Source organism: Pleuronectes platessa, chromosome 17 (assembly GCF_947347685.1).
Source record: "Pleuronectes platessa chromosome 17, fPlePla1.1, whole genome shotgun sequence".
In the NCBI taxonomy this organism is placed as follows: domain Eukaryota; kingdom Metazoa; phylum Chordata; class Actinopteri; order Pleuronectiformes; family Pleuronectidae; genus Pleuronectes; species Pleuronectes platessa.
The window spans coordinates 15968710-15991707 of record NC_070642.1 but is presented as its reverse complement, the minus strand read 5'-3'; the positions used below and the strand labels follow the sequence as shown (position 1 = coordinate 15991707).

Below are 22998 nucleotides of genomic sequence, written 5' to 3'. Positions count from 1 at the left end.
ACCTGACCTAGAAAGAGGCAACACATTCAGTCAACAAGCAGAAGAATGACACCATCTCCGAATAAACAGTAAACAATGAGTGAAGGAGCGATAATGGAGAAATCGTTCTGACTGTAGTTAGTCATGGTTCACAGGTTGCGTGAGGAAAGACAACTGTTGCGTTAATGTAGCTCCTCTCTGTTACACCACCTCATCGTAATGATCATCTCCATGTGACCAATTATATCACTTAATAAACAAGTCACTGTCGTACAATATATGAGATTACAACCAAAGAGAATAGTAATGAAGTTTATACTGTAAATGTGAATTATAGCGCAACAATACCTTTCAGCACCTCATTAGGATAAGAAATTCTGAAGAAAGAACCACAAAGACTATGATAAATTAGTCTTTTGTGTTGAGGAGGTAATGTTTGGTAATGGTGGATTATAGGACTTGATTACATCTGAGTGTTATTCAAAGGGGTTCAACATACAAAGAGGTTTCCAAGGTACATTAATTGTGGTTATAAATATTTTGGATCCAGACTTAGTGTAACTTTACTTTCAGTATATTATGACTTTTTACTGATTAAATTACAAAAAATGTCGTCTTTATTCTCATTATATTACACAATTCTCAATGTCTCAGAGTTGTATTCAATATTTACCTAATACTCTGTTGTAGTAAAAACATTTGAAACATTACGAAATTAGACTGATATATGTGTTATAATTGTATTATAATATGATAACAGTAAAAGTCATTATCATTGCAATAATATAAAATGTTCTGTGCAGGCCTTCAGAGAGGAGGTGGCCCCCTTACGTCAGGACGTCAAAATGGTCAATGAGCTCTCTGCAGAGCTGAACCCGCTGGACATCCAGCTGTCCTCCACCGCCTCCAGACAACTGGACCAGCTCAACATGAGATGGAAACTGCTGCAGGTATTTAAAATCCTCCCGAATCATCTGCGGACGTTGAAGCTTACATGATATTTTCCCACAAAACCCTTTTGTCTGCCTGGCCTCTTTTCCCTCCTTCAGTATTTTGTCCACACTTGTCAAATTAATGTTGTCTTCAATATGTGTAGAAATCCTCCTTCCCAGCCTGGCTGTGTGTTTTCATCTCCTCTTTGTGTCTTTGTCTGGGGCTCCGTCGGTTTTTCTCGGCTTGTGCATGCTGATTTGACTTTGTGTCAGCCAAACACACTGGAGACTGGGAGTTGTTCCCCCATTTGTGTACCTGTTTTATTTGAACACAGCTCTGTGCTCAGCGCGACACTTTGTCACTTCACATCAATGGACACTGTTCTCACAGCGCACCAGTCACATTCCTGGCTCCCGAGGCGCTCGAATGTCTCGGTCTGATCCGCTGAGGGACTTTCTCAGAGCCGAGCGCGTCTCGGTCCTCGAGCGAAAGTTGTGGAAAAGTCTTTTCACAAGTCACCAGAGGGAGAGAGAAGAGAAGCTGTGTCTGCAATAAATTAGGGAGTTGGAGATTTTAGCAAAGTGGACATTCACACTATCAGGTTGTGAAGAAACATTCCTGTCAAAGGCCGACTTCCCTGTTTTATCAGTTTCTACACTGTGATCTCAGCGTCCCATAAAAGTTCCCACGAAACAGAGCATTAATTAACTCCACATATTTACAAATGTCCAGTAAATACACAAAGCTATGGAGGGAGTTGTTGTGGGTATTGATTGACATTTGCAGAAGCCTGTAGCGTTTTAAGGGCTTTACGCCCCCGTGCCAGATTTGAAAGAAGCTAACAGCTCAACATGGAAAGCCGTGACGACAGCCGGCTCTCTCCTGTCGAGGACTTCCCGCCACCGCGTTTTCCGACCCCCGCGGATTTAACCGATGAATCGGACGAAGATGACAACCATGATTAAATCGTTCATTGGAATAAGGCGGTTTGTGTTCGAGCCAAGATACGAAGCCCGTAGTGCTTTTTTCATTGGACGCAAGATAAATAAACGCCCCAGAGTGCAGGATGAGACAATTGAAGCAGGATAAGAGATTATTGACATGATAACGATGGATAAATGAGCAAACAAGTGTTTTTCATTCCATGGAGCCTTTAAAGCCGAGGCTATTTAAACATCAGTGGTGCTTTCAGAAACGATCAAATGTGTGATTCAGATCAGGTCCATAAATAGACTGTGCTTTCAAAGATAGTGAAATGGAAACTTGGATTTCGATGGACTTCATGCGACCACGCATCATCGCTGCTGTAGATAAATGAGCCGACTACGTGGGCAGAAAAAAAGGCTTGTGGCCAGAAACACGTTAAGAAAAATGATATCTTAAGACAGAAACCGAAGAACCATCCTTTTGAATACAGGACACTGCCACGGAGTGAAACTGGGTATCGGGGCTAATTTGTAGCCTTGTGAAACTTCCCATATCGTGGACAGACACACTCTGATAGTCTTTTTGTGCCTGGAGAATGACCATAACTCAAAGACTGAGTCGGAGCAGGGTCTCAGGGGACGACGCACACTTTGTCTCTCTGTTGTCTGCTCTTTTTACTTTCAGTTTGCAGGAGGGGACAACGCTCTGCTAATAAACCAGCTCTGACTGTGGAGCCGGATGATTTGGTTTTCATGTATATTCAGTTCTCATCTTCCTCTCGGCGGGACAGTGACCACACCAGACATTAGTGGGCACACAGAGTCCAAGCTAACAGCCTTTCTGTGCCAATTCTTCAGGTTCCCTGTGTGGGCAGCTGTGGTGCATGTGGCTGCCACGATACCTTAGGTGTGTGAGCGTGCATGTGTGTGTCTGTTTGTGTCAATATTACAGACTTGCCAATATTGTCCTGCTTCTCAGACTGATGAAGCAAAGCAACCCCACAGCCGTTCAGGGCCCAGGTGCTGGCTGAGAGGTCAATACACAGCTTGCACAGGAGAGTGGGAGTGTGTTTGTGTGATTGATCACTAAAAACTGTATGAAGATTCACCTTTTGAATGCCCTGCAGGTTTATAATAATACAGATAATGCAGAGTATACAAGGAAAAAACATTGTTTTGATCATATTGCTTGAATAAGACGACATGAGGCGCGTCGTAATCCCAAGATTATTCAGGGTCATGGTCTGTGTGCCAGTCCCAACCTTTCTTGAATCCTTCATCTCTCGCTCTGCCAGTTCTGAAATCCTTCAGTTACCTCAACAGCAGACGATGAACTTAGCCTGGGTGTCTGGATGTGTCTACCTGATTTTGAATCCTCTCAATTTTTGTGGCTTGGGCCACAATCAGGCGCGGGTGCGTTGCATAACATCTTGCTTTCTCTTCCGGGCCCATGTTATCAGATTAGAGGGACCACGCTCACTCGGGCAGCGTGAGACAAGTTTGTCTTCTAAGGAGTTGGGGTCTCACCTATATTCTCCAGGTACAGTTCTTCATAGCAAAGAAGACTTATCACTTTTGCTTGAGGTACCTTTGTAAGAAATGGTACGCGCCCTTCCTTTGGAGGTTGAGCAGGGCACTTCCATCCAAGAAGAAACCCAGGGGTCGACCCAGAACTTGCTGGAGGGATTACAAATCCCATCTGACCTGGGAATGCCTCTGGATCGCCCTTGAGTTACCGGAAGGTGTCACCGGGGAGAGGGGTGTCTGGAATGTCCTGCTTATCCGATGTTGGATAATAAAATGGATGGTTGGATGGATGGATATGTAACTCTTACCATTGATGATGACGTCTTCTCACGGCCCACTGTCTTCTCTCCTCTCTGTCTGGTTTTCGTGCAGGTGGCGGTTGACGAGAGGCTGAAGCTACTTCAGGAAGCCCACCGAGACTTTGGCCCCTCCTCCCAACATTTCCTCTCCAGTAAGTACAGCGCCAATCATCCTCTCTTTTTTTGGAAAGGACCTGATTTGTTTCTACTCATTCCCACTATTTCAGATCGCTGAGTGTTTTCATGTCCTATCGTCTCATCTTCAGATGTTATACGCTTCACTGTCGTGCTCACTGGATATGTGGGTGCCTGCGGACAGAGTTTGCAGACGAGGCACTTTACTCTTGAATAATGAAAGGCTTAATTACAGCTCTCCATTGGCTCGCTCCTCTCTCTCCCTCTTTCGAGTGGTCATTAGCAGAGAGTGGGTTAGACACAAAGATCGAGAGAAAAGACAAATGCACGAGTGTGAACATTAAACAAAGAAGCCGCTCTCTCGCTCCTTGTGTCTCTCTTTCTCTCTTTCTCTCTTTCTCTCTCTCTCTCTCTCTCTCTCTCCCTGTGTCTCTCTCTCTTTCTCTCTCTCCCCCATCAAGGATCCATTCACATTTGCCACAAACATTCTCTTTGACTCAATAATTAAATCACTTGTTTGGTGATATCTTAAGATCAGCTTCAGGGAATGTCTTCAAATTTTGTAAAAACGTTCACTTGGATTAAAGGATGACCTGATCAGAGGTGGAGGTGGAGGTCAAGGTTCATGGTCACAGTGACTTCACGTCCCTGTGGTTGTGATATATAAAGACTGCCAGGAGAGATTTTCATTACATTTGGTATAATTCACTTGGAATCACTGATTAGATTTCAGTGGTCAAAAGTCCCAGTAGCCTCATATGAATCTGGAAAGATAGAGATATACGCGCAGCAGAAACTGCACTGCTTGGCGGTAATGCTAGTTCTCCTGGCTGTCACACGTGGAGATAAGATGGAGGGCGTGTGATGACCTGAGCAGGTGGCGAGCTCCGTCTCCGTGCTGTGTCACCACCAGACGTGAATTTACTAAGTGAGACCTGCTGAGTGCTCGGCAGCGGCTGCAGACAAAACACCGCTCCGTCTCTTCTTTCATCTTCCTGGCTCCATATGACACTATCTACTCCATCACCCATTCGCTCTCATTACACTAGTAGCTTAATATTCCCTCAGGGATCAATAAAGTACCGTGCTCTTATCTTGTCCTATCCATCTCGTATATCTTCCAATCTTGCCTAATCTTTCTCTTACTGTCTTTTCATCTCTCTATCTGAGCGTAGAGCTGTGTCAAGGAGGAGGGGATTGGGGGGGGGGGGGGGCGATAAATCAGGAAACATTTCTGCTCCGTATTGCTCTTGAGTGCTTCTGAAGTCTTAGATTCCACTGCTTTTAACAATGTATCAGTCAGTTTTTTAAGATTGCCTTGGCTGTGTCAGTATTTATTTTTTTTATTTTAAATCCATGCACGTGGAGCCTTTTGTCCACAGATCCCTCCTCCCTCTTTCATCTGAGAAAACAATGCCCCTTTTATTATGTTCCCCCCAGTTGTTAATGGTAAAGTTATTATGGATGTGTCGGATGTGAGAATTATTTCTTGTCAGGCTTGAATTCTAAACTTCATGGTTAAACTGTGCATAATTAAGATGGTGTTTTTCTCCCATTGTTTGCAGCTTCCGTACAGCTCCCCTGGCAACGAGCAGTGTCCCAGAATAAGGTTCCATATTACATCAAGTAAGTGGCGAGAAACGGCTTCAACATCTCTGTTTGTGCCTGTGGAAATTGCTTCTGTATGTGTGTATGTGTGTGAGTGTTTGTCAATGAGGGAGGGTGCTTGGGCTGGACTCTGCCTAGTGAGTGTCAGAGAGGCAAAGCAGCCATTTGTTGTCCAGACAGTGGCTGTGCACGGCGTGATGGATAAAAGCTGCTTTTCTAGACATAACTCTGTGAAGCTGTGAACCAGAGTGAGAGTCAGAATGCATCTTTCTGTCCCAACCTGTCAGAGCCCCAAAGAAAAACTAAGGCCTACCCGAGCAAGACTAGAGCTGCACAGAGTCTGTGTGTCCCTGTCTCCGATTAAAGACATTTGCTCTGTAAAACACCCGCCCAGCCAAGGTGACGGACCAGATCTGAACCCGATTGTGATTTTGAAATTTTTGTCCATGCCTGTTCTTGCCAAATGGGGCTTGGATCAAACTCAGATGTCGGAATCAGTTTAAGTTGGCTGACACTTCACAGAATGCAAATTTGGCGGAATGACATTATGCATCTATTACTGTAATGCAGTTATTTGCACATTGGCCTCACATGGTCCTGTGTTGAACTTTTCTTTTTGGTATTTATCTCCATCTCTGATATTAACATTTCTTTCTATGAAACTGTAGAGGATCTGACAAGGTCAAATTATTTAAAACTCAAAGAAGGCAAAGGAGTTTGAAAAGTGAATAATATGCATAAAATGTATAAATAATATGCAGCTGCCTCATGAGTCATTTATGGGCCATGAACTGCATCTATCAGGTCAGGAAAGAAATTAAACCAAATCAAAATGACCTGTCTTGTCAGATTGTCAAACTTTGCATTTCCATTTGTTTTATTTTCTCAGCGTATAGTAAACCAACCTGTGGGCAGTATGTTGCGAATGAAGTAGAATTTTTGATTTTAGTTTTGTTTCTAGTTGACTCAGGATTAGCTTTTTATTTCAAGCATTTTTCTGTGGGTAACACTTCACCTATTTTTAACCTTTCCACATCATAGCTCTGACCTCCAGTGACCTCTCATATACATTCCCCTCTAATGTTTAAATAGAAGCTGTGGTTTCAAGAATATTCCTCGTGCACACATCAAATATTTAACTCCCACCTCTACTCTTTCTACTGATCTTCTCCTCGGTGTATATTAAAATTCAAACTTTTCCACCTGCACATTTCTCATTCAATCCGACGTCAGCACCTTCTTTTGATATTGAATATACTCGTACCTTGTCTGAATCCACTGTGGACATCTTCCCACGCTGTTCTAACAGTCTCTATAGCAACTTTAGCTTGACATGAGGTGGCTTCCTGATTTACCAAACCAGGCCATACAGCAGGTTTTTATTTAAACCAGCAGTGAGATGATGGTAGCAACTAGGACACCTTCTCTGCTCCTCAGGATGTGTCAGGTTTTGAAAACTTTTAGAAGTTTCACCTCATTATCCAGAAATCATGTAACTTCTGTCAGCGAACTGCTGACTAACCAGACCTGAATTCACCCGAGTGGTTAGAGAAATCTTTGGAAGGCAGTGTCAGTGATCATTTGTCAGTCTCGTTTTCTTTGTCTCTCTCTGTCATTTCTGCTGGGACAGTGTTACAGCCTTAACTTTGTGATTGACGGTGGTAGAGTGTGTCTATTTTTACGGCTGATCCCTTTAAATGGCCCTTCGCCCTGAGTTGAAATGTCAGTGGCTCGGTTAAGTTGTGAAATGGTCATTTTTTATAAATGAGGCCAGCCTCCACAGAGCAATCCACAATTATAGTTTCAGCAATGAAGATTTACAAGTCTCGTCTCCGTGATGGGTTGACCCTCTTCACAATTAGCGATACCATTTTTTATATAGTAGTATGGTGTTTAACATTTTATGAATCATGAACTTACAAATCTCAACATATACAATCATTTGGCCACTGCTACAATATTAACACTGACCTCCGCATATGGATTATTCATTTTTTATGATCTCAAATAAGTTAAATCTTATTTTTTCGAGCTGCACACAGTGTATTGATTCTTTCAGCCCCACCTGCTCGGCGCTTTCTCTCAATTTCTTCCTCCCTCACAGACCAACACATATACAACCAGTGGTGGAGAACATAGTGACATTTTATTTACTTAAGTAAAAGTACAAATAAATAGACAAAAATATACTCAAATAAAAGTACCACATTAGCATTTTGATATAAGTCTAAGTAAGTATGTGCTTTTAAATATACTAAATAAAAAGTAAAAGCATTTGCAGTGTAGCCTATTTCCTAATGCAGTCATCTAGTACATCTTAATGTCTGAGTCTCAGCAGTGGCTTCCTTCAAATCCATTAGAGAAGTTTCTTCCACACCAAGGAAGAAACTTCTCACATGAGTATAAGTGTAAAGAACAGATATTTGCTGATATATGTAAATGTGAGTTAATGTGAAAAGTATCAGAAAATCAATATACTTAATTTAGATTACAAGTAATTGTGCTTTGTTACATCCGACCACGGTTGACCACGGACGTCATTGTTTGCATATAGTGCAGGGATGGGAGATCTGATCACCAGGGGAGACCTAACTCACCCTCACGCTGGCAGGGAAACGCTAACACACACTCAAAGAAGCATACAAACTTATTTACACAGACTCGTTCTGACTCAATGCCTTTATGATGGTTGGACCAAGGCCTTTCCTCCCCATGATGGCTCTCACATCATCTGGATGCTGCCTCTCCAAAACAGGAACAATCAATTTTCCTTCAACTTCCACCCCAGTGTGTGGTGTTTCTTTCGTTTTGAAATGGATGTAGTTTGCTGTACCCTGGCCTCTCTTATCCCCCACACACACACACACACGCAAACCCACTTAATTCGCAGCCTGAAAACTGAACTCTAAATCCATCTCCAGTCGCAGGTCACATCCAGCGCTGTGACAGCCTTGGAACACCCACATCAGTCTTTGACACATTCATTTCCACAAGCCCCCTCCTCGTCTCTTTTTTCCATCTCCTCTCGAATTCTTTTGGCTTTTCTTGGGGCTGACAAAGGGCCCCTGATTGAACCTGCACCTTATCCAGCCCCTGCAGTGAGGAGTTCAGACGACACACGAGTCATGGCAGCAGCCTCACGCTGGCTGCCTCGTATGCTGTCCCATTTCGCCCCGTTCTGGCAATTGAGCGGGTCTTGAGGGCCTGCTGAGCGAAAATACACCAAGACTGCATCTCTGCAAAGATCAGCCTTCATTCCAAGGCTTTTCTGGGTGGCAATGTTTTCGTCAGGATGGTGCTGGTAATTCATGTGTATAGCGGAGTTGACAGCCTTTATATACATCCATGCACAAAGTGTATACCTTCCAAAACATGTCAGGTTTGAAAAAGAATTGCAAGCTGTTTGAACTGTCTTTCAAAAGCAGAACACTCGATAGGCGTTTTTTAAGGGGATGTGGGTGAATGCCATCCCCTTTAATCAACCTGTCAATTTTGCCATCCCCCAGATCCCCTGTAAGAGAGAGAGCTACATGTACAGATAGAGAATTTATATGCAGGTTAAAATCCTATAGTTCGTGCTTGAAACTAAAGCACATGTTCTGCAGTATAGTGAAATGGAATGGGGGCGAAAAGAACATCCTTCTGTCACAGTCAGATCCCACCCAGGTCGCTGGACGGTGGCTGCTGATCCATAATGATTTTACCATCTCCGGCAAGCAGGCAGGATATCCCTCCCAAGTAATATTCAGATAAAGGTTGGTGACACTCGTTGGATTCTTTTGTATGTGAATGATTGCGACCATCCTTACTGTTAGTATTCCAGATGAAGGAGTGGTTACATTTTTTAAAGAGGAAAGAAAAAGGCAGAGGAGGAGATGTAAAAGCCAGAAAAGGGCAGAAGTCAGACGTTGAACACAAACACTTATCACCTGCCACTGACACTTTGTGATTGGTCTGGCAGGTCGCTGTCACCGAAAGAAAACCCTCCTGAAATCTTCTCCTTGCTCAATCAGATATTTGACTAATTTTGCCTCTTTGGATATCCAGATATGTTCGTAATCATCCTTCTGCACACTCGTTATCATTCATGGCTGCCTCCGAGTGCTTGACAGTGACAAACTCCCGGCAGGAAAGAGAAGTGTTGTGCAGAAGTGTTGGCTGCAGACCAACCGCTAGTGGGGATAAAATCACCCCCCTTTGCCCGGGTTGGGATGGATGTATTTGTCACTGCCTTTTGTTGGAGTGACAGGAAGACAGATACAGCCACTCGTAGAGGGAGAATGTTTTTTTGCTGAAATGGGATGCAGCAGAGAAAAATAAAGAAATTGGTGAAAAGCGCTTTCCGTTGGACTGGGAACCAGCAAAGTCACGAACATTGTAAATATTTTTGATATGCTTCATTTCGATCATGGTGGGTAGTGTGCGGTGGTTAAGTGTGAGGTGAGATGGCTCGCATCCTCTCCTCCAACGCTTGCACAGAAAGAAATTCTCATAAAAACATATTGTAAAAAGGTTATTTTCTCCCTCACGGCTCCTCAGCTGCTACATAAATTTCGTCCTTTCCCGTCTGTGACCCCATTTCCTGTGTTGATTCTCGCTCTCCATGTCATTAAATGATGTTTATGAAGGAAAATGTCAGATGTCCTTTATAAGACCATGAGCGGCTTCCTCTTCAGTCGCTCTCGCTCACAGTTAGCGACCTCCTGAATTACCGGGAAACAGATTGTTTTACAAGGTATTCTAATTACCATGTGTTTATTTTTGACCTGTTTGGAAGTTATGAGATTAGAAGACGGATACAGGGGTTGTTAAGGAGTATTGTTTATCCCAGGAAATTGCTCCCCATCACAAGATCCCAGAACCCAGATCATCTCCTCCTTACTCTGTCTGACATCACTGTAAAATCCAAAAGATATTCAATAACAATGATACAAGACGGGAAAACAGTTATGTTTAGGATAAAAACATGGGTATATACAGTAAATTGTGAAAAGGCGTTTAATTTAGAAGCAATTCATTTTCTGTTGGTCGATTAATAATATTTATTCCACCACCCTTGTGTACCATGACTGGGAAGGTTTGATGGGCGGCTTGAAAATCTGACCTGTTTGGTCCAGTTCCTGGTTTTAATATAGAACATAAACAATATAGGCTGGTGTTAAAGCTGTCAATCAAATTTGATCTGAAAATGGTTGTGCTCGGATTTTGAGTAGATGTGAGGTTTCCACGTGAATTTATAAGCTAGACTATCATTAAATGAATGTGGTTGTGATGTTAAATGATTAAATGAGTGATTTACATAATTAATCATCTCATTGTTTCTGAAATTAAAGCACAGATCAAGATCAACAATTAGATGTTTTTAAAGGAAACATATATCTTGTCTAGTTCTTGTTGAACTCAATTTGAATCTGAGGCTGAGCTGAGCTGTTCCTCCATCATTAGAATCCTCTTTCTGGTTCTGTTCTGCTCATGTTATGGTCAGGATGTTGCTGTTGGATGAACCTCTGACCAACCGGTCTCTCTTCCTTTGTTACATGTGCTGATAACAACATACAGGCATTCTACCTGCACTACAGTATTGTCCTAATAAGGCATCAGAGGGTCGAGTAACCCTGTGTTTTCCAACACTGTGTTTGTGAGACATCAACTAAAGTTTGGACTCCTAACTTTAGAAAACTTCCAGGGCTTTAATACTTCCCATGCTTTATTTGATTAGCTTAATCTGATATATATATCCGACATGAATACCGGTGTGCACACAAATCTGATTAGACGTGAAAGCAACTGGAGCCCGACTGATTTATCGGATATGAGCCTTTCACAGACGGGATCAGTTTATGTTTGTTGATATGCACCATCACGAAATCTTTTACTTCACGGAACAAGCAATGCAAAAAACATAAATATATATATATGAAAACATTTTATGTCAAAAATTTGATTATTTTCAAGTTAAACAGTAATATATCAAACCTCATTTTCATTTCTTTATCAGAAGGGAGGACTTAAATAGGAGTTCGTTTTCTTTTGGCCGCATAACATTGTTCCACCAATGTCACCAGGGGGCTCTGTAATCCTCGGATATATCAGTATCAGAAATGTTTTATTCCCTAATATCAGCTTTTACATCAGCGCAATAAGTCCACATCAGTCTCAGATGTGAGATCCCTCACGCTGTGCTGAGGTTCACTGAGATGCCCAAAAGTTTCCTTCTGCCCTTTCATAGTCTCTGACGTCTCTCCCCTCGCCGATGGACGTTTGCATTGCGTTATCTGAGATGTGTTCAGCTTTGTATTGTATGCGTCATCAGTTTGTTTGGGTTTTTGTGTCTCCTCCGGGACAACAAAAGAATCGCTGTGGCATTACAAAGGGAACACGTCGAGGGAAAAGCGTTGAGGACAGTTGAACCTCACAACACAGTTGTCCTCATTATGGCATTCATGAGCTTCTGATATAAGCACAATCTGTCTGATCCTTTTGATGGAAATGCTACCTGCTTTGTGCTGTGTGTACAAAGATATGATACAGATTGTTGTTGCGATGGGAGTTGATTGTGCGTCTTGTCTTATCTGTGATGTACCCTTCCTCACTTGAGTGACAGCGGCGTTTTGTGGTGGTAGCTGTCAGCCAATTCTGCGTTTGTGTGCAGCAAATATCAGCAAATCCCCTGACTGGGATTCACTCTAACCTTTTCAGGTTTTCAGGGGAGCGCTTGTTCGTGTAAATAAACCAACAACCTGTCCACTGCACAGGGAGGTCCGGGCACGTGCCTGTGCGGGTGTGAACAAGGGTCATGAAGCCATTAAATAGTCATGAGCATCTGCGGACGGGACGAGCGGGGGCGGGCGTCTTCGTCCACTTTGCCACCTCGGCTTACTGTCAGCTCTTCACTTCCCCTCCTGTTGGCTGCCAGCGGAGAGCGAGCCGTCGCAGCAGCCACAGGGGAGCCTCTGAATTCAGGGGGGGGGGGGGGGGAAACGCACCTCCTCCTCAAACGTGGCGCACAGATCTGAGTGCAGCTTCTGACAGTTAAGGTGGCTTCTTAAAATACACACAGAGTCACACCACGGCCAGCAGAGCTTGAATAGTCGCGTTGACTGGCAGCTGCAGCTTGAGAGAAAGATTTTTGTGGCCCTGTGTGTGAAGACGGCCATGTTAGATCATTCCTGGAACAAGTTTTTGGGAATGTACTTTTTTGGTAGTGTTGGTTTTTAGTAGATTTGGATTGTTGTTGTTGTTGTTGTTGTTTTGAGTGTCTGTGTGTGTGTGTGTTTGTGTGTGTGCAGTAGAAATGTAAACAGGGAGTTGAGGCTCTGTCCCTTTATGTGAAAAGACAGACGCTGTGATGATCAGAGCGATGTGTATATTTGTGCGTCTGTTTGTGTGTGTGAGTGTGTGATTTTTCTTGTTGTTTCTTTCAGAGGACGTCATTTTCTGCGTGTCATTTATTTTGACTTGTGGGAGAATTGTGTAGCCTCTGTCCTCATTTCGGAAGCAACATCAAAAGAGTCGCATTGAATATAGTTTTCAACAAAGTTTGTCAAAAGATAATGACGATGATAGTGACGCATGTGTATTCATCCTGACATTGTGTAGCTTTGCCTTCAAAACTCCTTTGTCTGCCATTGTTTGTTTTTTGTTGTCCTTTGCGGTGATTCTTGAAAGTGTTTGTCACTCTTTCTCTCTCTCTCTCTCTCTCTCTCTCTCTCTCTCTCTCTCTGTGTGTGTAGTCTCGTCTCACGGTTTTCTCTTGTTGTGGTTTTCAGTCACCAGACGCAGACGACCTGCTGGGACCATCCAAAGATGACAGAACTCTACCAGTCACTAGGTGAGAAACACACTCAGTCCCTCGTGGTGTGGATTTGACTTCCAAACATCTAAGGCTGAGGTTCTTGTCAAAGAACTGTTTGTTTTGTATTTATCTGCCCTGGTTTTGGAATACTCTAAATGTCTTTTGGATTTGTGCCGCCACCATAATGTGTTTTTGCTCCATATCAGCAGAAAGAACTGAATAAAATCTGTAAGTTCTGTGTGTTTTCATAAGGAAGCTGATTCTGAAAACAGATGTTTTCGTCTTTAATTTTCTGAATGTAATGCGTCAGTGCTCTGAGCAGCACAAATAAAAGCGTCTCTCTTCCGGCGCGTTGGGATGGAGCCAACATTTCCAAAGATTGATTTTTCAGACCATGGGCCAATAAATCAAACTATTTACAGAGCAGACATCATTTTCTTCACCTTTTCGCTAATGATATATTCATGCACGGAGTCGTGCTGTATCAGAATACTGTTCAAAGTAAAATAAAATGTTTTTCTGCAGTTTGGTTGAAATGACTCTTTAATAAAAGAAGTCAAGTAATGTCAGTGCCCTGATCTTTAAAAGGACAATGGGCCTGTTTCACATAAGCGATGTCCGAGTACCACACGCACACAGATCACAAATGATCGTCAGGCAAAACTAACACGAGAGGAAACTATCTAATGTAATCCTCCGGTCCTTTGAGGGCTGGTTTCGTGGTCGAGGATCAACCCGCATCCCACAGATCTAATTCTCACTTGTCCGGTTAGTTTAGTCTTTACATTTAACTTCTTTAAAATCGCGGCCTGATCGTTTCCCTCTCTCCCGCTTTCTGCTTATATCCGTATGCACGTCCGGGTCCCTGCGGGGGGGGCCCCATACGACTGTTCATAAACGAGCAGCCGGATAAGTAATAAGCTGTGAAACTTTGGGAGCATTCGCTGTAGGCCAGCGGCTCAACAAATAGCACCGCGCCCCACCGAGACCCAAATCACTAACCTAATTATACGGATCACATTAGCAGCCGCTCCCCCTGTGGACAATAACTAACAGAAAGTCGGCCTCCACTGAGAACAGAGGTTCTGCGTGTTGATGCCCAGTTGGAAGATTTGTTTTGTTGCATTAGGTTTCCTGATGTTGTGCCTCTGTTTAGTTTTTTTGTCCTTCATCTGTTCATGTCTCTTTCTCTGTCCCTGCCTGTAGCGGACTTGAACAATGTGAGATTCTCAGCATACCGAACAGCCATGAAGATCCGCCGACTACAGAAGGCACTGTGTTGTAAGTAATACACACACAGACACACACGTGCACGCACACCTTAATCTGACAGTTGTAGTCCACTTCTTTTGAAGTCTGGGTGGAACAAGGGGTTGAGGCGATGATTTGGATCTTTGCCAGACGCTTCTTCAGAACAGAACAGGAGCCAGAGATATTTCGGTTTTAAAATTGCAAGCACAGTGTGGGGTATTGTTGTGTGTGTGTGTGTGTGTGTGTGTGTGTGTGTGTGTGTGTGTGTGTGTGTGTGTGTGTGTGTGTGTGTGTGTGTGTGTGTGTGTGTGTGTGTGTGTGTGTGTGTGTGTGTGTGTGTGTGTGTGTGTGTGTGTGTGTGTGTGTGTGTGTGTGTGGTCCATGCACAGTCACAACAGGTGCTTGTGTTGAGCAGAGACTCACTGGGTGTGCACAGGTGGGATATTTGATTTTGGCTGTGTTTTTTTTCATATACCACATTTTTCAAAGCGAGAGCTGCTTTTTTATTGGTTATAATGGAAGCTTTGATGAAGGGAGCTACTTCCTTCACTCTCCTGTGGCTGTCAACCCCACCTGTACACACACACACACACACACACACACACACAGACTACAGGTGTGTGCTGACTCCCCTCTCATGAGGTCTCAACCAGCCCGGCAGCAGCTACTTGGGCCCCGTACAGTGTAATAATGATGACAAATGTTAACCATTAACCAGCTGTAGACACCGCAACAGCAACACACACTGCGACGCCCACACTGCTCATTTACATCCCGCTGTTTTCAGGAAATTTGCTCTTTGTGCGTGTATGAAACAAACGGATAAAATATATTCTGGTCTCATGTGGGCGTGTGCAGCTTTTATCAAATGTGCACCTGGATGTTCGTGGGAACCAAAGTGCGTTGTTGTGTTTTTTGTTTGTTAATGAGCTTGAGTGATTTAGGAGTTTTAGTTTCCTATCTCATATTGCCTCTCTCTGATTGCATGCGTGCGTATGTGGCGGGAATGCATTAGCCTGAGTGATTTCGACTTTGGGCGCTGCAATTCAATTTCTTCCATTAGATTAGAAGAGTCCCAAAACTGTTCTCTCTCTGTGTGTGTCCGTGTGTGTTCGTGTGTGTGTGTCCGTGTGCGTGTGATTCTATACACACGTACACACAGAAGGATCAGTAGTTATTAGTTATTAGCCTGGATTCATGTGGAATCATAGCTTGAAGACCTGAGTGTGCTGTATGAAAGTGTGTGCGATTTAATTGTGTATGTCAGAGAATAATACACACTCACACACTAACAAACAGGGATACTATAAAACAGCTAATTGGGTTAAGTCTGTGCCAGGGGGCTGGAGAAGCACAAATGAGCTTGCGTGGCATCCCGCTAACGTGCCAGCCTCTGAGCTCCATCCCTGCGTGCGCTGTGAGAGAAGTTTTGCTTTCTGACAGCATGGCTGCCCCGCTGAGCTCCCTCCACGTGGACACACTCCAGTAATTAGTCCTGTCTGGGGGAACGGTGGGTAACTTAAGGCAAGGAGCCGCAGAGGAGGTGAACGTGAAAACATGGCCATTAAAAAATGCTGAGCCTCGTGTGTTTTAGTGTTTTTCGGGGGGGAAATCTGAAGTAATATGGTTTGATTTAGCCCTGAAATTAGCTAATGCAGGAGTTTGTCAAAATATGCTAGTGCAATTTATTTTAGTGGTAACGAGAAGGGCCCTCTGAGAACACACCCCTGCCAGGACCAATGTCCTTTCTCACCATGTCAAAGCAGTGTTTCCCATTTATTATCTAAACTGTGGCAGGCCAATATACTCTAATATATCCCTCCACAGATTCATAATGAACCAAACAAATTGACACCCTCCTAATAACATTAGAGATTTTCAACTCGCCCTATCGCCTATAAAGTTGTTACTTTCCAAACAGACGGCCAGACCTCCTAGTTTCAGCTGCAGCAGAAAAAAAAGCAGAACTTCTCCTCACTCTGTAGTCAGTGAATCTGTCACTCAGAATCTATAGCACATGGGGGGGGGGGGGGGGGGGTTCATGCGTGTGCACCTCCACTACTGCTATAGATTAGATTCATTCTTTGGGAAATGCTTCACCATAATTGAATGGGTGCTTTCTTGGGCTGTGTCTTAGTCCTCCACAAAATTGAATAGAGACGGTGAAGTCGTTTTTTGTGTAATCCTACTGTTAACCAATAGGCATATATTCCCTGTTACACTGTAATTGTTGTGATTGTGGTCAAACGTATTCATCCAATATAGCAGACTGCACACTGTGCATGTGTTTTACCACCTGGAGTCATGTTTTGAACAGAGATGAGGTGCTGACCTTTCCCACTGGACCTTGAATAAAACACTGATTAGGATTCTTATCAGGATCTGAGCTCGCCCTTGATGGGTCTGTAAACTCCTATTAAAACCACTGTGTCCTGGATGCATATGATCTATTAATGTGACTCTGTGTTTTGAGAGCGCACAACATTCACTTTAAACTCGTCTCAGATTCTTCTTTGACACGTCGAGGAGCATCAGTATCTTGATGGGAGACAGATTAAGGAAGATCACTGACCTAGAAAAGGTGAAATAATCTCAGCCCACAGGCAGATCTGCTGCTTATATTCAGAAAAATAATCTTTCAGGAGTCAGGCAGTTCTCAGTGTTAAAACAGCATATATATATATACCACAGCTTTTCAATTGGTGTGTGTGTGTGTGTCTGTGGCACAATCTGCTGCATCACAGCTGCAGAAAGTGTAATTTACTTGATCAATGTTTCTATTACTCGTGGTTATCTCTCTGTGTTTGTGTCTGTCTATGCAGCAGTTTAATAGTGTTGCCCCAAAGGACTTGATTAGCCAGTTTTATTAAATATAAAAATCAAAGCTGAAGAATAGAAGATAATGGAAATCTGCTTGAGACATTGATTTCTAACAATCCTTCCTTTTGTCTTTTGACGTAACCCCAAATTAAATTAGAGGAAACGAGAGTCCTTTGTCTTGAATGTTTTTGTCTCGTTTGTCTTTTCTTCTTTAGATTTCTTTCTCGTGTTAATATTTCACAGGAATGATCTGTCTGTGCTCCGTCTGTGCCCCCCCGCAGACTTCCGAGCTTTGTTGTTATGAACTATTTTGGACAAAGTATCAGTCAAGCCTGCAGTTTGAAAGTGCCTCTAAGAATAGTCTGCTGCTGAAAGCCCAATGAGCAAGAAGAGAAGGTTACTGATGGTTCTAATTTCCCCTTTTTTTTGTCTCTCTGTCCCATCACTCCTCATGGGTTTTTTCTCTTTTACATTTTTCCTTTGTTCCTTCTGTCTGTTCTCGTTAACCTCCGCCTGCTCTCCTCCCTTCTTCACTTTCACTTCTCCTAATAATTGTCATTTCTGTCTCCTCATTGTTTCTGCCCTGTGGTGTCCCCTATTATCTTTTCCATCTACCCCCTCTCACCCTTCCTCCTCCTCCTCCTCCTCCTCCTCCTCCTCCTCACCTACAGTGGACCTGTTGGACCTCAGCGTGGCACAGAACACCTTCGAGCAGCACAAACTCACCAACAACAATCAGCTGCTCTCCGTCCCCGACGTCATCAACTGCCTGACGTCCATCTACGACGGCCTGGAGCAGGAGCACAAGGACCTGGTCAACGTGCCTCTGTGCGTGGACATGTGTCTCAACTGGCTGCTCAATGTTTACGACACGTACGTATACCAGCTGCTCTGCGTTCAGGGCAGAGGATTGTGCATCAGGCATGAATTTGTTACAGGTTGTGTACGTTTGCCATCTACATCTTTAAATACAGTGTATAAAATGTCCTGAATCAGATTGGATGAAAGTGGCAGTGCTGAGGCTTTGAATTTTCAAATTTCCTTATTGTCGGTGCCATCTGTGCATAATGATGATGTTGCATAATAATTGTTTTGTACATATTTATAGACTCACGAGCGTCATATTCTGACATTGTCAACATGCTATATGCATCGACATGAGCGCTTGGCATTCAACTCGCTGTTGCACACTCTGTGTTTGTTTGGAAATTCACATACAAATGGTCAAATATGCTCTGCACTGGTCTGAACAGCAGAAACACAACAGTCTATTCAGGCTGTAAACATCTTATTTACTGGTCTGAACATTTTTCTGTTACTGACGATGCAATTAGAATCTCGCTCGCTCTTTCACAAAGATGGAACTGAGGGAACATTCACACAATTAAGTTTTTTTCCAAGCACATAAGGATTTCCTGTCACATATAGTTCAGAACTGCACTGAAATAATCACACTGGATATATAGTGGTAAGAAAAAAATAAGTGAACCCTTGGGAATTATCTGTATTTCGATATCAGATCTTAAACTGGAAGGACACTCGAAGCACATTTCATCACCAAGGCCACACTGTCCCCTTTTGTCCACATGCTGCAGCCATCCGAATACTGTTAGAGCCTCATAGTTATTATAATGAAGAAATGTTTTTAAATAATAGGATAATAACTTAAGCTCGAAATAGTATGTGAGCTAATAAAGTCAACACTAAAAAGAAGCAGGAAGTAATAAATCTAGAGTCCAATCAATTCAATCCTTTAAAGTGTTCATTGGATTTACATTCATTTATAAAAGAAAACTCAAACACTTGATAAAGTATTGTGGGTTTAAAAAGCTAGAGCATAAAGCTGGAAATGGTCAGTCAGTCACCTCAGACTTCAGTCCACAGACAAGCTCTATGAATGGAGGTTTCATCCACTGCCGCCTATTTGAGTTCATTGCTGCCAGAAGAGGTTTGTGCTGTTATTAAATCCAAGGGCTCGCTGACTTTTCAACCAGCACTGTTGAACGGTTTATTGCCGTTCATTTCAGGAAAGAAATGCACCAAAGGCCAAATAATGAAATGAAGAGAGAGGGGTTCACATCCTTTTCTTCTCGCTGCTGGACACAAACGTATAATCCCACAATAAAAACAATGAAAGGCCTGATTGCTGGTGTTTGTGTGCTCTGCAGTGGCCGCAGTGGGAAGATCCGCGTCCTGTCCATGAAGATCGGCGTGCTCTCTCTGTCTAAGGGTCACCTGGAGGAGAAATACAAATGTAAGTGTACGGTGAGAAGGTATCAGCGGGTAGTAAATATAACCCCCCCCCCCCTCCTCCTCCTCCACACAATACTGACCCAGTCTGCGGCGAGTCCATCCCATACCGCTCCAGTACAGCTGTAATCCCAGCAGTATTAATCAGGCTCGCGGAGAGCGAGGGAGAGAGAGGGCTGGAGAGCGAGTCGTCTAATTGGATGAGAGACCTCCTACGCGCTTCTCCTTTTTGTTTTTTTTATTTAATTTTCTATTCTGATTTATTTTGAGGATTAGGGAGCGTGAACATCGGCTCCCCGCACGGGGAGGAGACTCATTTTGTTTCCTTGCTCTGTGTTTCCACTGCTTTATCTCTCTCTTCCTCCGCTGTCACTGCTCGCCCTGCTGTTCATCCATCTAACGGTGCCACTTTGTCTTCGGTCCTGTCTTACTTCCTTCTTCCTCCCTTCTTTCCCCCATCCTCATTCCTCCCCTCGCCTCCTCCCTTTCTCCTGCCATGGTATGGACTCCTTGAGCCTATTCGTTCCACTGGCAGTTTCTATTAGCCAGAGAAGGGTATCAAGCAGGGTTGATTGCGTCCCTCCTCCTTTTACTATCTTAAAGTCTCATTGTCTTTCGGTCCCGTGCATATAGCTACACATCGACCCACACACATGCACACGTAACCAGGCACGGAGCCATTTGCGTATGTCAAACGTAATCTCGTGGCAGAAAGTCGTGAGCTGGAGATGAGGGGGTTGAACCGTCAGACGCCACAAAGTGTGTGTGGAGGAAAGGGGTCATGAAACAGGCGCCTTGTGTTTGCATGTCACACACACACCTGCACCCCCCCCCCCCACACACGACAGAAGCTAGCATCAGGGCCAGGTCTCACACAGAGATCAAAGTCAGCTGCAAGCGGAGCAGAAAGACCTGTCATGCTCTCTCGGTTTCTCCTTCTTCTCCCTCCCCTGCTCCTCCGCATTACCCTTTCTCCTCTCTCTGCTCAGTTTGTGCACGAGCTCCGGAGACGTTTCATAACTTCTATCTGAAATACAACCACCGTAAGCACGCCGACACCGGCTGAGCCCCCAGCACGTGTCAATGGGCAGGTATCCACGTCCAGTACAGCTCTATCAGTCCATATGAGAATGTGGTGGCGAGTTGGAGGCAGGGAGCGGGAGATTAGAGAGGAAGAGAGCCTGGTGTGCAAGAAGTGAGACAGAAAGATAAAAAATGCATCATTTCCATGTGTCCTCCGTGCCACGCTTCACCCACATACACACACAACATCCTCCCTCCCTCTCCCTTCTATACTTTTACTTGTTCTCCATCTACATCTAGTGTATTTATATCCACGCTATATATTTTCTTTTAAATATCTCCCACATGCAATGACTGTTTCCCTCACAGCCTCTCTCTCCTGTATTTTCTCCGCCTCTGCCTCCTCCTCTCCTCCCCCCCCCCACCCAGACCTCTTCAGCCAGGTGGCGTCGGCAGGGGACACGTGTGACCAGCGGCAGCTCGGACTTCTCCTGCACGAAGCCATCCAGATTCCGAGGCAGCTGGGGGAGGTGGCCGCCTTCGGAGGCTCCAACATCGAGCCGAGCGTCCGCAGCTGCTTCCAGCACGTACGTTCACATGCAACACACAGAAAGCATCACTGTGCTCAAACAGGCATCCGGAATAAATAAGCACAGCAGCTGGGGATTAGGTTTTAGTAATCACATATCGTTCTTAATACTGTACGCTTTACTGGCAGGGGAGGGGAATATATTTTTAGATTTGTATTTTGGTGTTGTTGTTTCCAGTTGTGTTAAAAAAGGACAAATGCACAACAATCCACATGTTTCATGTTTTTCCATCATATAAAGTCTTGTCAATCTTAGCATATTATCAATTAGAAAACAACAGATACAAATTGATTCTATTGAAGGAGATTTGCACCAATTAGTTTTGTTAGGAATTCTGCTCCCTTTACTTTTGGATATAAAAACCCAATGCATGTATATATGTATCTGTACATGTATAATGTATGTGGGTGTATGGATATGTGTGCCTGTCTGTATAGAGGTATTTGAGTGAATGCTGTGCTCCTGTAAGACTCTATATTCCATCTGTTCTATGGGTGCACTTGAGTGAGGTGAAGCCCAGTCTGGAGAAGGTTTTCTCTTTTAATGTTAATTGCCAGTTATGGGTTGAAAATGGCAATGAAGTAAAAATAACAGATGACTAGATTAAATCACCAAATTCAACTGAAAAATGTAATCAAACACACAAAGAAAATCATCTTATTAAATCTAAGTACATAAGGCCTCCGTGATATTGAGTGATCTGCCTGAACTATGGAATATCTCAATATGCCGAGGTTAGCCGTGCGTGAGGCCTGGCTAGCCTCAGCCCCCTTGAAAGGATAAGTGCTTCAGATAATGGATGGTCGTGCATGCCATATATTGATAAGATGTGCGACTTAGTAGGACTCTGCAGGTATTCAACTGCTTTTCAAGGAGCCTCAGCTTCTTGAAATGCTGCTGGGTTTTGCTGAGTTCATACGTGGGTTATACACAACGATTGTTGGATGCACACAATATAGCTTTTGTGAATTTATGCAAAAAATAAGATTTGGTACTGTTTGGCCCAAAGGAGTAATCTGTTAATCTGAGTTTATTAGTCCCTTACCCTTTTACTAACCTGGTAACTTTTTCTTTTGGGCCAGTAATCAATACTTGAATATGTAAAACAAAGAGTTCAGTTCTGTGCTGCATCTTCCCTAAAATCCGATTGTCATCAGATCCCTGCAGTCGCCTCCGCATTTCCCGGCCATCCACCTCCTGTCACTCTCACTCCTATGAAAGTGTTTTAATATTTAAGCTGTGCTGACCAATCTTGAAACCTGAAAATGGCCCCCAGGCTTCTGCTGGCTGTCCTCTGGTGTTTTACTGCGGCCAGCGAACCACTTTCCACCGGGTTTATCTCGAGACATTACTGGCGTTTAATGATGTCTCCGTCCCCCGGGATCACCTGTTTCATTTTCCTCCCTCTTTCTCCCCTGGCTCATGCTTCGGCACTCATAAATGCCAAACATTAAAATTAGGAAGCTGTAAATTCCACTGATACCCTTTGCTGCGGCTCCCAAAGTAGCAGAGTGAGGCACTTTCAAACCTTGTCTTTCTCAGAATAATGCAAAAGGTAGGGGGGCAAACTCCTTGGAAGCAATGGCTACAATTCAATGTACATATTGATAGACACACACACGCACACACACAAGCATGCATGAGCACAAACTGTTTACAGACATGATCATAAGTTGATGGGCCGGCTGTAGTCCAGGTGCTCATTAATCACTCGGTCATCAAACCGAGTTGGCAGGTAGAAACACACAAACACACACTCCCTCACACAAACACACACACACACACACACACACACACATACATACACACACACACACACAGTCAAGCAGAGCCCTGTCCCATCTGTGTTTCAGTCTGCCCTG

At 43.7% G+C, this 22998-nt stretch overlaps 1 protein-coding gene across 5 annotated transcripts in view; it reads left to right on the top strand.

Moving 5' to 3' along the window:
- Positions 1–22998, top strand: part of utrn (utrophin) — a 169993-nt gene that overhangs the window by 112932 nt on the left and 34063 nt on the right. For all 5 annotated transcript variants that reach the window (XM_053445855.1, XM_053445856.1, XM_053445854.1 and 2 more), the window contains 8 exons: positions 783–929; positions 3738–3816; positions 5365–5425; positions 13177–13238; positions 14409–14483; positions 17945–18146; positions 19442–19527; positions 20976–21133. In XM_053445855.1, coding sequence (XP_053301830.1) covers positions 783–929; positions 3738–3816; positions 5365–5425; positions 13177–13238; positions 14409–14483; positions 17945–18146; positions 19442–19527; positions 20976–21133 — 870 coding nt within the window. The remainder of the gene's footprint in view (positions 1–782; positions 930–3737; positions 3817–5364; positions 5426–13176; positions 13239–14408; positions 14484–17944; positions 18147–19441; positions 19528–20975; positions 21134–22998) is intronic.